Source organism: Orycteropus afer, unplaced genomic scaffold, assembly GCF_000298275.1.
Source record: "Orycteropus afer afer isolate SDZICR_OR568_19922 unplaced genomic scaffold, OryAfe1.0 scaffold00123, whole genome shotgun sequence".
Lineage (NCBI taxonomy): Eukaryota > Metazoa > Chordata > Mammalia > Tubulidentata > Orycteropodidae > Orycteropus > Orycteropus afer.
This window is the reverse complement of record NW_006921710.1, coordinates 3,293,672-3,307,040: the sequence shown is the minus strand read 5'-3', so window position 1 is coordinate 3,307,040 and position 13,369 is coordinate 3,293,672. Positions and strand designations below refer to the sequence as shown.

At 49.7% G+C, this 13,369-nt stretch overlaps 1 protein-coding gene across 1 annotated transcript in view; it reads left to right on the top strand.

Annotated features, from left to right (window-relative positions):
• ASS1 (argininosuccinate synthase 1) overlaps window positions 1-12,482 on the top strand; it is a 60,690-nt gene extending 48,208 nt beyond the window's left edge. Inside the window, exons 14-16 of the mRNA XM_042781460.1 lie at window positions 4,021-4,177; window positions 10,776-10,841; window positions 12,437-12,482. Of these exons, the coding sequence (XP_042637394.1) occupies window positions 4,021-4,177; window positions 10,776-10,841; window positions 12,437-12,482 (269 nt within the window). The remainder of the gene's footprint in view (window positions 1-4,020; window positions 4,178-10,775; window positions 10,842-12,436) is intronic.
• Window positions 12,483-13,369: the final 887 nt, after the last annotated feature.

The following is a 13,369-nucleotide window of genomic DNA, read 5'->3' as shown; positions in this document are numbered from 1 at the left end:
GGGGGCAAAGATACTTGCTTGTCAAGTTTTCATAGCTTTGAGCCCAGGAGAGCCTGGCTTCAGAGGCCAATTTCATGGCCACCCCAGTAGAGCCGAGAGGGGCATGGAGGTGGGCTGGGCCATTAGAAAGGGCTGCTCAAGGGGGCACAGTATGGACAAGAGGGCCCTAGTGTCTGGGTAATAGCTTGGCCCTGGCTGTGGACACAGTGCCCTCTGTACCCATCTGCCTAGGTTGAGTTCTGCTGTCACCCAACAAATCCTCTAATTCCCAAGGTGAGTTACTATGATTAGGAAGTTTGAAAAAAAGCAAAACCATGGAGTAGAGAGGCAGGTGGAGAGAACAGGAGAGAGGAGGCTTGTCCTAAGCAATCATCACTAATAATAACCTTACAGAAGTCCCTCTGACATCCAGATGTCAAGGTTGGCTCAGAGGGGCTGTTCGATATGGCTTCTCAAATTAGTTATACATGAATGTTAGAGAGATAAAAAAAAAAAAAACCCCACTGCTATCAAGTCCATTCCAACTCATAGCGACCTTATAGAACAGAAAAGAACTGCAACATAGAGTTTCCAAGGCTGTAAATCTTTATGGAAGCAGACTGCCCCATCTTTCTCTTATAGAGCAACTGGTGGGTTCAAACTGCTGACCTTTTGGTTAACAGATGAATGCCTTAACCACTGTCCCACCAGAGCTCCTCTAAAGCAGAGATTAGCTGGAACAAATTACTTAACCTCCCTTTGCCTCAGTTTGCTGATCTGAAGAATGGGGACAATTATTCTACTTCACAGAGAGCATTGAATGCAGCAGTATCTGTGAAGCCTCTGGAACTGTGTCTGGCGTTCAGGGGTGAGATCCCTGTGTGTTAGATAACTACAAATGCCAGCATAGTCTCCATGTCTGGAAGCAGAACTCTGGGGCCTTGCCTCTGGCTTTATGATCTTGGGCAGATCTATCACTTCTCTGAGCCTCAGTTTCCTCACCAGGCCTACAGACACTGGAATGTCTTTCCAGTCCTTCCTAGTTCCTTGAGTATAGAGTATAGAGCCACTCTGCTGTAGCACCGGGCTTCCTTGGAGCCCCTGTGGTCTCCTGGCACAGATGGGGAGATTGAGGCATGGGCTAACCCTCTTGTCCCACCCTTACTTCTAGAAGCCCTGGCTTCTGTGACCTCAGCCCTCATCCGCTGCCTCCCTGCAGCTATGTGTCTGTGTCTAACTGTCCATCTCCTTCTCCTCCTGCCCCTTCCCAACATTCCTGGTCTGGCTGTTCCAGGTTTGTGTAGACCCCCTGCCTCCAGGAACAGCCTCCATCCTGAGACCCCCTCACCCCAGCCCACAGAGTCTGCCTGGCAGGATCCAGGCTTCAGCGAGGATAGCATCCTTGCAGTGGCTCCGTGGAACATCTCACTTCAGGGGGTAAAGTTCACCTCCTCGCTCCTTGCCTCAGTTTCTTCATCAGTAAAATGGGGATAATACCCAACTCTCCACAGAGAATTCAGTTGTTCTTTGAATTAGGAAAGATCGTGTGTGCGGAGTGCTTGACTGGGGCCTGGCAGCATGGAGTGAGGAGCCTCTCAGGCCCAGCCCCAGGCCTGCTGCATCTCAGCGTGCATCTGCAGACCCAGGACATACAGGGTCTTCTTCCCACCCCCCTCCCCATATGTATCGAGCTCCAGGCTTATTGTCTCCCATCCCAGGTTGTGTCCACTGGGAAAAGAAACCTGAGCAGAAGACCCCTGGGGGAGCAGCAGGCAGAGATCCTGGAGATAAAGCCCAGGCCAGGAGGCTCCCCAAGGCATCTCTGTCCTTCCTATCTCTGGCCTCATCTCCAGCCTGTCTTTCAGCCTGGGAACTTAATGGGCTAATTATCCCGACTTAGTCAGAAAGATGGTGTGGCCCGGGACACTAGGGCATGAGGGAGGGAGACTTCAGTGTCCCTTCCCATGGGGTTTCATGGTATGTTGGGAAAAGCCCTGGGCTAGAGTTCTGAGACCCAGTTGCTGGTGACATCACTCCCAACTCACGGCAACCCCTTGTGTGTCAGGGTACAAATGTGCTCCCTAGGGTTTCCGTCCAATGGCTGACTTTTTAGAAGTGATTGCCAGACTTTTTTTCCAAGGTACCTGTGCATAGACTCAAACCTCTAACTTTTCAGTTAGCAGCCAAGTGTATTAACTATTCGTATCACCCAGGGGCTAGCTAGAGTTAGGAGCCCTCCACTGAGACTCACTATGTAGCTTTGGACAGCTTTTTCCTTCTCTGGACGTCTGCCTTTGTGGATACAGTGGAGGTTGACGTAGGTCATTGTGTTCACATTGCAAATGCAATACCCTCAGCCATCTATATGCATTCTCATAGAATCCACATGACCAGCTGAAGAGTGGTTAGTAGTGTTAACGTAATATGCACAGGAGGAAACTGAGGCACCCTAAGTTGTGGTGCTTATTAAAGTGGAGCTGAGATATGAACTGAAGGGTGAGGACCCAACCTCTTTTCTCCCTACTCACCTCCCCCACCTCTGCAAGGCAATGGACCCCACTCCAGAGATGGTCTGCTCCCCTTTCCCACGGAGAGCCTCAGCAGGTGCCCCTAGAGGCCTGGGCTGCCAACAATAGCTACAGACCCTGAGCTGACCCGTCCCTTTATCAGGGCAAGAGATCACAGGCCATCTGGCCCTACAGCTGCCCAGGTGGGCTCACCTTCCCGGCTCCGTTTCAGAGAAACCCTATGCCCGCTCTGGCCCTCCCCCACCTCTGCCCATGGCCCCTCTGCCTGGCCCTCAGGCTTCACCTCCCTCAGTGAGGCCAGTGAGGAGCCAGCTGTCCCTGGAATATGGGGGCTCCTGCCTGGGGCCAGCCCAGGGATTGAGCACCCAGCCCTCCCTGGCCCTTCAAGCTCTGGAGCTTGGGGATGGGGCCTGGGTAGGGGAGGAGGAAGCACACTTCTTAGGCAGCTCCTGCCCTGAGCTACAAACTGAGGGATGTTGCAACCCCAGAGAGGAAACTGCAAGATAATTATGTGAAGGAGAATCGTGACAATTTAGGCTGGCTGAGATCAAATTCTTGCCTCTCCCCTTACCATTGCATAATTGGAGTAGTTTTTTCAACTTCCCTGACCCTTATTTCCTAACTTAGAAAGGCAAAGGGAGTTTTTTTCATAGGATTGTTTAATGAAGATTCAGAGCCAAACCAGATAGTTTTGCTCAGTGCCTCTGCTTATATATGTAAAAAATTACATTTACATATGCAAATAATATTATGTGGAAACTATTCACTCATTTCCAAGGGCCCCGCCCATTCCAAGGGGTAGGCTCTTCTCAGCTCTTCAAATTGCCTGGACTCCAGTGTTCACAGCAGCCCCGGGTCCACACTCACTAGGGGGCAGGTGCTCCATGTACAATACGCTTTTCATCCTGTGAGGAGGGACATAGGTGTTATCCCCACTGAACAGATAAGGAAATGGAATCATAGTGAGGTGAAGGGGACAGACACACATACACACATACACATGGTCTGGCTGATTCCCAGCCACCTCCAACTGCCCATATTGGGCACATCCATCAGTCAGCACTGGGGACATCTGCCTCCAAGTGTTGTCTGAGGTCTCCTGCCTGAAAATTGTCTGCCTCCCTCACAGGAATGGAGCTTCCTCTGACCAAGGGATGGAGTTCCTTCACCACTGTGTTCCCAGTGCCTGTCTGGCATGAAGCAATGGGTTAACATCCCTCTTCCTGATCCTCCATACCCATAGGACCCCTCTGAGGCTACAGGACAGGAGCACCGTGGGTGTGATGCATTAACTAAATAACTTACAAGCTCAAGTTGTGTCAGAACACAGCAGTGAGCAAGGCTGACTCGGTCTGTCCAACCAGAGCCCCTAGGATCATGGGGAGATCAAGACCAGTCAGTTACAACCCAATGGGTAGGGTCTGCCATGATGGGGCAGGGCATGACATGTCCCTCCTGTACCCAAGTTCCTCCCTATATCCTGGCCCTAGTGTCCTCATTTCTCCTCCTGCAGGTTTCTGGCACAGCCCTGAGTGTGAGTTTGTCCGTCACTGCATCGCCAAGTCCCAGGAACGTGTGGAAGGGAAGGTGCAGGTATCTGTCTTCAAGGGCCAGGTGTACATCCTCGGCCGGGAGTCCCCACTATCGCTCTACAATGAGGAGTTGGTGAGGTAGGTGCCCCACCCCTCCCACAAAGCATGCTTAGCTCAGCCTGTCCTGCACTGGACACCAGGCCTTCACACCCATTGCCTCTTATAACTTGCTTCTTTCAACAAGCACATGTCAGGTAATGAAAGAGATGGAAGAGATGGTCATGAAGAGTATTTAATGCAATTTATGCCCTTGACATAAATGTGGAGCTTGCAGGCTAGATGGGGAGAGAGACATCAATCAATTGATCATACAAATGTAGAGTTAGAAAAGTTGATGATGTGCTCTGAAGAAGCATAGGATACTCTTGTTGGGTATAGTAATTGGGGTTGGGGAGAAGCTTCCTGAAGGAAGTTATCTTTGAGCTGATCTCTGAAAGAAAGGAGTTAACCAGTCAAAGAGAGGGAGAGCAGGTACAAAAGTTCTGAGCCTTGGAAGATCCTGGTACATCCCAGGCGCTACAAGAACATGAGGGCTAAAGGGTCGGGAAGAAGGATCTAGAGCCAGATCTTAAAAGGCAGTTGGCAATGGAAGGACATGGTCAGATCTGTGTTTTGAAAGGTTCTTCTGCCTGTTCTGGAGAATAGATTCAGGTGTGAGGGAAGCTGGCAAAGGTAGAAACAAAGACACCCTGTGGGAAATGCTGGTGGTTTGAACCAAATTGATGATTATAAGAATAGAAAGAAGCTGACAGATTTGACAAATATCTAGGAGGTGGGATCAAAAGGGCTCGGATTGGAGGGAAAGGGGAGGTGTCTGGAATCACCCTATTTTTGATGTGTGAGCAGCTGGGTACGTGTTGGTGGTAATCACTGAGTTGAGGAACATTCCTAGGAAAGACCATGCATTTAGATTTGGACATCTTGAGTCTTGGCATCCTTTCCGACAGTCAAGGAGAACTATCTAGTTGGTCATTGAACACGAGTCTGGGGTTAAGGAGAAAACTGGGCTGAAGACATTGGAGAGACATAGGCATTTCTATGTTCTTTGAAGCCTAGAGGAGATTCTCTAGGGGGACAAGAAATACAACCTTGAGCTTCCTCACTAATGGGCCTGGCAAAGGGTGGCTGAGAAGGCACTCACAGAGAAGTGGGAGGAAAACTCTGGGGGAATAGTTCCAAGGTGGTAGTGGTGTTAGTTGCCACTCAGTCATCTTTGACTCATGGTGACCTTGTGTAAAACAGGACAAAACATTGCTCAGTCCTAGGTCATCTCCATGAGTGCTGGTGTGTTTGAGTCCATGAAAAGCCCATGGGTCAAAGGTAGCAGCTGGCTATTAGCTGCCACTGTGTTTGCTTGGTCAATGAGAGAGCGGCCTCCTCTGGAGGTCACCTGGCTGAGCAAGAGGTGGGAGCAGACCCCTGTGGAACAGGCCCACCTGATGCAGGTCCCAGGCCCAGTTTCGCTCAGGCTGACTCCAGCTCTTCCCTCCCAGAGGCCAGTTGAGAATTAAAGTACGAGTTTTGTTTGGCAGCCAATATTATTTTTTCTTTCCCTTCTCTTTGCCATGTTGAGTTTCTCTCCCCTTCAATCTTTCTAAACACTTTATAAGCCATAAATATAACCGAATCAGTTTAGATCAGTCGGGGTAAATGTCAAATTATCTTCTCTCTTTCTCTCTCTGGCTCTTTCTTCCCTCCCCCTCCAAATCAACAGCCTCTAATAATCTGTCCAACCCTTCATTAAGCCTTACAGTCTCACTCGGGGAGATTAAATGAATAAAGTAAAAAGGGAAAGGAGAAAAAAAGAGAGAAAAGCAGGAGCATTTATTCTCACTGTGTCTCCGACCATTTCCCTTTTCTTTTTGATTTCTACATCACTGACTTGAAAGCCCTTGAGTGACAGCGTCACAGGGACCAGCAAGGAAGCCGCGAGAGGTAGCAGAACTGGAAATGCCGCGGCACAGTAGGTAGAAAGTAACGTAATTATAGAGCAGGTCAGAGCCACTCGAATGAGCAAAAATAAAAGCACAGAGGTTTTCTGTAGACCGTCAGGGGAGGTAAAAAAAAAAAATCATTGTAAACTCTTTTCCACCTCCCCCCCCCCCACCCACCCCAACCACAATTTTAGAAAGAGGTTGTTCAGTTCCTGAGGAACACCTCTCGGAGCTCTTCGGCAGCTTTGGGAGACAAGTTTGTCCCTGAGTGTGGGCCGTCTTTGCAGGAGCTGCCGGGCGGTCTGGAAGGGCCCATTTTGGGGCTGGGGATGGGAGACTTTGTTTTGACATGTGAGAGGTGGTGGCTCATGGGGGCAAGGGGCAGGGAGAGGGGAATTCCTCTCCCTGCCTTCTCCCTGGCCTGAGGACCAGGACCCCTCCGAAGGGGAGGGGGAGATTAAGAAGGTGGGCGAGGCTGGATTTTGAGAGCATGTTGGACAGTTTATGTGTTAGGGAGTGAGGGGCGCTGAGCCTTGTCTATCGCCCATGAGCAAGGTCTGAAGAGGGGTTTGAGGAGGTGGATGCATTTGGTTTTGGTTCCTGAGGCGCTTACTCCGTGCACAGGGAGGGCACTGAGAGGCAGACACCCAGAAAGAGTCTGCTGTCTTCTCTCCTTTCAGTGAGCTGCTGGTGACTTGGGTGACTGCTTCCTGAGGCCCAGAAGGGCTCCTGGAGGTGGGCTGGGGGGAGATCAAGTTGGGGTGGGAAAATGGGGGAGACTTCATGGAGAGTTCCATGTGCCGCTCCAAGGCCTAATGAAGGTCAGGGTGAGGTCGTGAGGGGGTGCGCAGAGCCCAAGTCCTGAACAAGTCAAGTCCCTGGGCCAGGAGGAGGCCGAGACCCCATTTGTCCTTGTAAAAAATCCACAGTCCACAAAGACAACCAGTCAGAGGTACAGCTGCTCCTCCCTCCCCCTCTCCCCCACCCCACCTCACCTCTCCAGAGAGGGCTCTTGAGGGGACAGGCCACCTCCTTGTCACCGAGAACCTTGAGACGGCTTTGTCCCGAGGCTGGAGTTCTGTATCTCCAGCCCTTTCAGACAAGAAGACAAGGGGCTGATTCAGGGCAGGACATGAGGAGGGGCCCGTGAGAAACAGGCTCAGGCAGCTCAGAGGCGGGCCCCATCTCAGAGGCCTCAGAGGTGGCCTCGTGGAGGAGTTGGGCCTTGGGAGACCACAGCTCCATCACACTTACCAGTGGTTACGGGGTCACCTCCAACTCGCGGCAGCCCTATGTGTGTCAGACCAGAACTATGCTTCACAGGGTTTTCAGTGGCTGTTTTTTCAGAAGTAGATTGACAGGCCTTTCTTCCAAGGTGCTCCTGGGTGGACTCACACCTCCAGCCTTTCAGTTAGTAGCCAACCACATTAACCATTTGCACCACCCAGGGACTTATCAGTGCTTATCACATGGTTCTATTTCTGGAATGCTTAATAGGTGATTGATTGCTTATGTCTGCCTCCACTGTGGGCACCTTACCTGTCCTCTTCTTGTGTCCTTGCACCTGGCACAGTGCCTGGCAGAGTGCTGTTGTTGAAAGGTGCCGTCGAGTTGATTTCAACTCATAGCAACGCTATTGAAGAATAGGACTTCCCCATAGGGTTTTCTTGGCTGTGACCTTTACAGAAACAGGTTGCCAAGTCTTTCTCCCATGTGGCTGCTAGGTAAGTTCAAACCATCAACCTTCTGGTTAGCAGCCAAGTCCTGTGGTACCACCAGGGCTCCTTGACAGGCAGGTAGTAGGTACTTAATAAATACATGAATAAGTGAATGAGTGAATAAAAAAGGAAAACTCACTGCCATTGAGTCAATTCCGATTCATAGCGACCCCCTTTGGGTTTCCGAGGCAATAAATCTTTAAGGAAGTAGAGTGTCCACTCTTCTATGGAGTGGCTGGTGGGTTTGAACCGCCAACCTCCTGGCTAGTAGTCAAATGCCTTAGGCGCTATGCCACCAGAGCTCCTTAAATGAGTGAATAGATGAATAATATTAGTAACTTTAAAGAGCCAGTTTTCACTGGCCCCATTTCACAGATGAAGATAATGAAGCTCTGAGGGTGAATAAATGCCTTCAGATTTATGGGAATGGAGCTAGGATGCATTCCCAAATCTGTGGGACTAGAATGACTGCTGTGATTGAGAAGAGCTTGGAAGAGCAGCTAAATGAGGACAGTCCTAAAGATAAAGGCAGTCAAATCTGGAAATACGGAAACTACGGAGGAAAAGAATATGATCAATTGACCATAACAGCCACTGACCAGGCACTTTTCGTGACCAACTGGTGTGGGGTGGGTGCTGGGGTTTGAGGATGGATTAGACAGGGTCTGACTGGTTGGACAAAAAGATGACAGGAGACTTAGCAGCCCAATCTTTCTGTGAACACTGGAGGCTGCAGCTTGAGAGAAGCTGTCAGTCAAACACAAGCCTGTTCCCTTGCATCTGAGCCTTTGGGTCACTGGACATTGTCAGCTATTACCGGACACTTCTTTCTGAGCCTCACCACAGTCACAAAGACGGAGCTGGCTTAGATCTGGGTTCTCAGTTGACAGAGTACTCTGATTTCACCCAGCTAGTACTGGCTGATTCAATCTGTATGCTGAGCAAATACTCCAAGAAGCTGGACTATATGAAGAAGAACAGAACATTAGGATTTTGACTCATTGACAACCCTGTAATATGCAGATGACACAACCTTGCTTGCTGAACGTAGAGAGGACTTGAAGTACCTACTGATGAAGATCAAAGACTACAGCCTTCAGTCTGGACTGTACCTTGTGGTAGTTAAGATTGTGGGTCACCTTGGCTGGGCCTGTTTGAGTGTCTGGGCAGCTGGACATAGTTGTTCCCCATGGTGAGATTGGTAATTAATTCCATGGTGGAATCTACTGGAGCAGCTGAGGGGCTGCTTTAGGGATGCGAGCTGCTGCCAGTCGATAAGAAGCAACACTGAGGAAGCTCTCCAGCTTTTTGGCACACTTGACCCACAAGTCATTATTCAACAGCCTACCACGCCCTGCCAACCTTGGGGCTTTTACTGGACTTGAATTAGTGGCCTGCCATGTTGTTTAGTGATATTGGGACTGTGCCTTTTCACTTGTTGACCTTGCGTTTGTCAGCCTCAACAGCCAGCTACTGCCTGAGTGGGCCAAGAGCAAGAGGCAGAGCTGAATCACAAGGTCAAGGGGCTTTCACCTACCCCCTAGAGACTGGCACTTTGAACTCAACTCTAGCTTCCAAAAAGTGTAAGAATAAACTCCTGTTTGTTCAAAGCACCCATTTGTGGTATATTCCTGTAAGAACAGCACTAGGTAACCAAAACATACCTCAACATAAAAAAAAAAAAAAAAAGTCTCACAACTGGACCAATCAGTGACAGCATGATAAATAGAGAAAACATTGAAGCTCTCAGGGATTTAATTTTTTCTTGGATGCACAATCAACGCCCATGGAAGCATGATTGCTATCAAGAAATCAAGTGACATACTGCATTAGGCAAATCTGCTGCCAAAGACATCTTTAAAGTGTTAAAAAGTAAATACGTCACTTTAAGGACTAAGGTGCACCTGACCCAAGGCATGGTATGCATTCAAAAGCTGGACAATGAATAAAGAAGACTGAAGAAGAATTGATTCATTTGAATTATGGTGTTGGTGAATAATATTGGATATATCGTGGACTGCCAGAAGAACAAACTAGTCTGTCCTGGAAGAAGTACAACCAGAATCGTCCTTAGGAGCGAGGTTGGGGAGACTTGGTCTTATGTACTTTGGACATGTTATCAGGAGGGGCCATTCCCTGAAGAAGGATGGCACGCTTGCTTGGTAGAGTAGAGTGAAATAGAGGAAGACTTGCACCAAGACAGACTGACACAGTGGCTGCAACAATGAGTCAAACCCAGCATTGATGATGAGGATGGCGCAGAGCCAGGCAGCGTTTTGTTCTGTTGTACAAAATTTAGAAATATATTTAAAAATATAGAATTGCTACGAGTCGAAACTGCCTTGATACCTAGCAGCAACAGTACTGGCTGATACCATATAGTGGTGGTTTAGTGGTAGACTTCTCACCTTCCAATCTGGAGGCCTGGGTTCGATTCCTGGCTAGTGCACCTCACGTGTCTGTCAGTGGAGGCTTCTGTGCTGCTATGATGCTGAACAGGTTTCAGCTGAGCATCCAGGCTGAAACAGACAAGGAAGAAAGGCCTGGCGATCTACTGTCAAAGTCAGCCAATGAAAACCCTGTGGGTCACAACAGTCTGACCATAGCTCATCACTGGGATGGCGTAGGACTGGGCAGTGTTTTGTTCCATTTAGCACGGGGTCCCCATGAGTCAGGGGCCATCTTAACGGCAGCTAACCACAAGTGTTGGCTGAGCCGCCTCTCTCCCAGCCTCCCCGCACTTGTGTAGCAGGGAAGAGACGGCTGTGCTCTCCTGGAAGGCAAGGCCATGTCAGTCTTGCTCTCCAGCCCCTGGCACATTGCCTGATCCAGAGTAGAGTCTCCCTGAGTTGGACAGAAACTGAATGGAAGACAAAGCGCAGGCAGGATTTGGACTAACACAGGGAGAGGAAATGGTCTGGGCATCTGAGGAGCTGGGCCTGGGCCTAGAAGTCGCTCTGCTCCCTCCGACACAGAGAACAAGGCCCAGGGTTGTGCTGACAGGCTTTTGCTCTGTCCTTGCAGCATGAACGTGCAAGGCGATTACGAGCCCATCGATGCCACTGGTTTCATCAACATCAACTCTCTTAGGTAAGACCATCTGGGCCCTAATGGGCCTCAGACCACGGGGTGTGGGGAGCAGGCTCTGACCACTGCTCTGTCCTAGTCAAGCTCCACCTTCCTGTCAATCACCCATGACATCCTCAGTGCCTACCCTGGACCCAGCTTGCTCCCACGTTCATTGGGGCCAGAAGACATGCTTGTGACAGCCATAAGGAGTAAGGGGGCTTGGACATGTGGGTCCCAAGTTCTTAGATCTTGTCCTTTGCCTGTGGCACTCACTCCCACACTCTCCAGCCATAGGGACCCCCGTACATGAGCCCTTTTCCTAGGCTGGTTAGAAATGGATGTGGCTGGATGGTGAAAAGGACCCTCAAGAGGTCACCTTGTCCAGCTCCTGCCTTCATGTAGCCATATGACAGCTGCAGGTTTAGCTGGAAACCATCCTAGCCATGGAGCTCTCCAGGCCCCAGTGGGGTGGCACACATATTCCGAAGCTTCTTAGACCTTAGGTATAAATTTCAAACCTTACCCAAACCTCTGAGAGTCACAAAGTGGGGATATTAACAGCACCTGCCCCAGTGCCCAGCAGCCATCGCTCTGACTGGGCGTGGCCTGCGTGCGGTGTATACAAGAGCAAACTGGGTCATTACCAGCAGGAACCATGGACTACACCACTTCCAAGCACTCCCCTAAATTGTCTCATTAATTCTTACACAAATTTGCAGCTGCAAACATAGGCCCAGAGTGGCTGAGTAACTTACCTGAGGTCACATAGCTAGGAAATTGGGGAGCTGAGTCCTGAAGGTCTATTGGTCCAGCTCTGGGTTCTTAATCACCAATTTCTTTCTCATGAGGCTTAGGGTTGAGAAGGTGTGAGTTGCTCTCCCCTTCCTGACAGTATGCCCTGAGCACAAAAACAACAACAACAAAAAAAACTCACTGCTGTCGAGTTGGATCCAATTCATAGTGACCCTTCCTTGGGTTTCTGAGGCAGTATCACTACGAAAGTAGATTGCCCAACCTTCCTTCCCAAGGAGTGGCTGGTGGGATTGAACCACCAGCATTCTGGTTACCAGCCCAATGCCTTAGGCACTATGCCACCAGAGCGCCTACCCTGAGCACAGAGCCACCATTTTCTCCCAGAGCCAGTCTCTGTGCCTGGAGCCACCCCAGCCCGGGAGAGACACTGAATCCATCCCGAATGCCCTGGGTACTCTCCTCCCCACAGCCACCTCTAACCGCCACCCCCCCTTTCCACCCCACCCCCGCCTCCTGCACCCTCTGTTTGTATTTTATGACTCTATAAACCCTTTTAAATGGCCCAGAACACACCGTGTTTTCATAATGGCCCCTTCATTTCTCCCATTGCCAGCTAACTGCTTTGTCTTCAACAATGACAACCAATGTTTTCTGCCTACAGTAAATTAATTACATTATCCTGATCAGAGGGCAGAAGAGGCCAGGGCAGCAGAGGGAAGAGAGGAAGGAAAAAAAAAAAATTCACACACATCTTAACAAATAGCTGGGCCCCCCAACCCCCCAGCCCTGCCTAAACTAATTGAAACTCATGCATGTTGTTATTGTTAATTTACATTTTTCTTTGTTTTGAATCTGGTTTACAGGCTGAAGGAATATCATCGTCTCCAGAGCAAGGTCACTGCCAAATAGACTGGCTGACAATGAGGAGCTGGGCCTCCTCACTTTGCCAATTTCCCAAGTACAGGCGCTAATTGTTGTGATAATTTGTAATTGTGATTTGTTCTCCGTGGCTAGCAACATCTTGGGGGCGCCAGACCCCAGCTTTGTTCCCTGTTCCCCCCTAGCCTGTAAAAGTGATCAGCAAAAGGAAGAGTAGGGGCTGGCTACAGTAGGGAGCTGTAAAATGACAATTAAAAAGAAAAAAAAAAAAAGATACATTAGTCTTTTGTTTCTTTATTCCTGCAGGGGGGGGGGGGGTGAGTGTGCACATGTGTGCGTATGCGCACGAATGTGTAGTCAATCATGCTTTTCTTAGCCTAATCTTTGTGCTTTGTGATTTAAGTGCTACTGAAGGCCACCTTTTGCCCAAGAACCTGTTTCATCTGGAAAGTCAATCGTTCTCTTCTCCAGCAAAAACTAGGAATTCAGAAGTGCCCACCTGGGTCAGGTTTTAGCTCCAGCAGCTGGGAATTTGGTCACCCACAAGAAGCAAAGAGAGTTTACATGACAGGCTTGGGGAGTGTCCTGCCCATGGCCCTTCCTCTGGACATTGCTTTTACCCAGAGCCCCCGCAGAACTCCTGGATAGTGGCCACACTGACCACCTGATGCTTCCCCACCACAGCTAAATGGTCTAACCCACCCTCCCACTGCCATTGAAGCAATTCTGACTCACAGCAACCCCATGGGGAAGAGGAGAACTGCTCCATAGGGTTTCCAAGGTTGTACCTCTTTACACAAGCAGTCTGCCTCATCTTTTTCCCAAGGAGTGGCTGGTGGGTTCCAACTGCCAACCTTTTGATCAGCAGTCAATTGTCTTAGCTACTGCACCAGCAGAGCCCCTTGAATGGCCTAAAG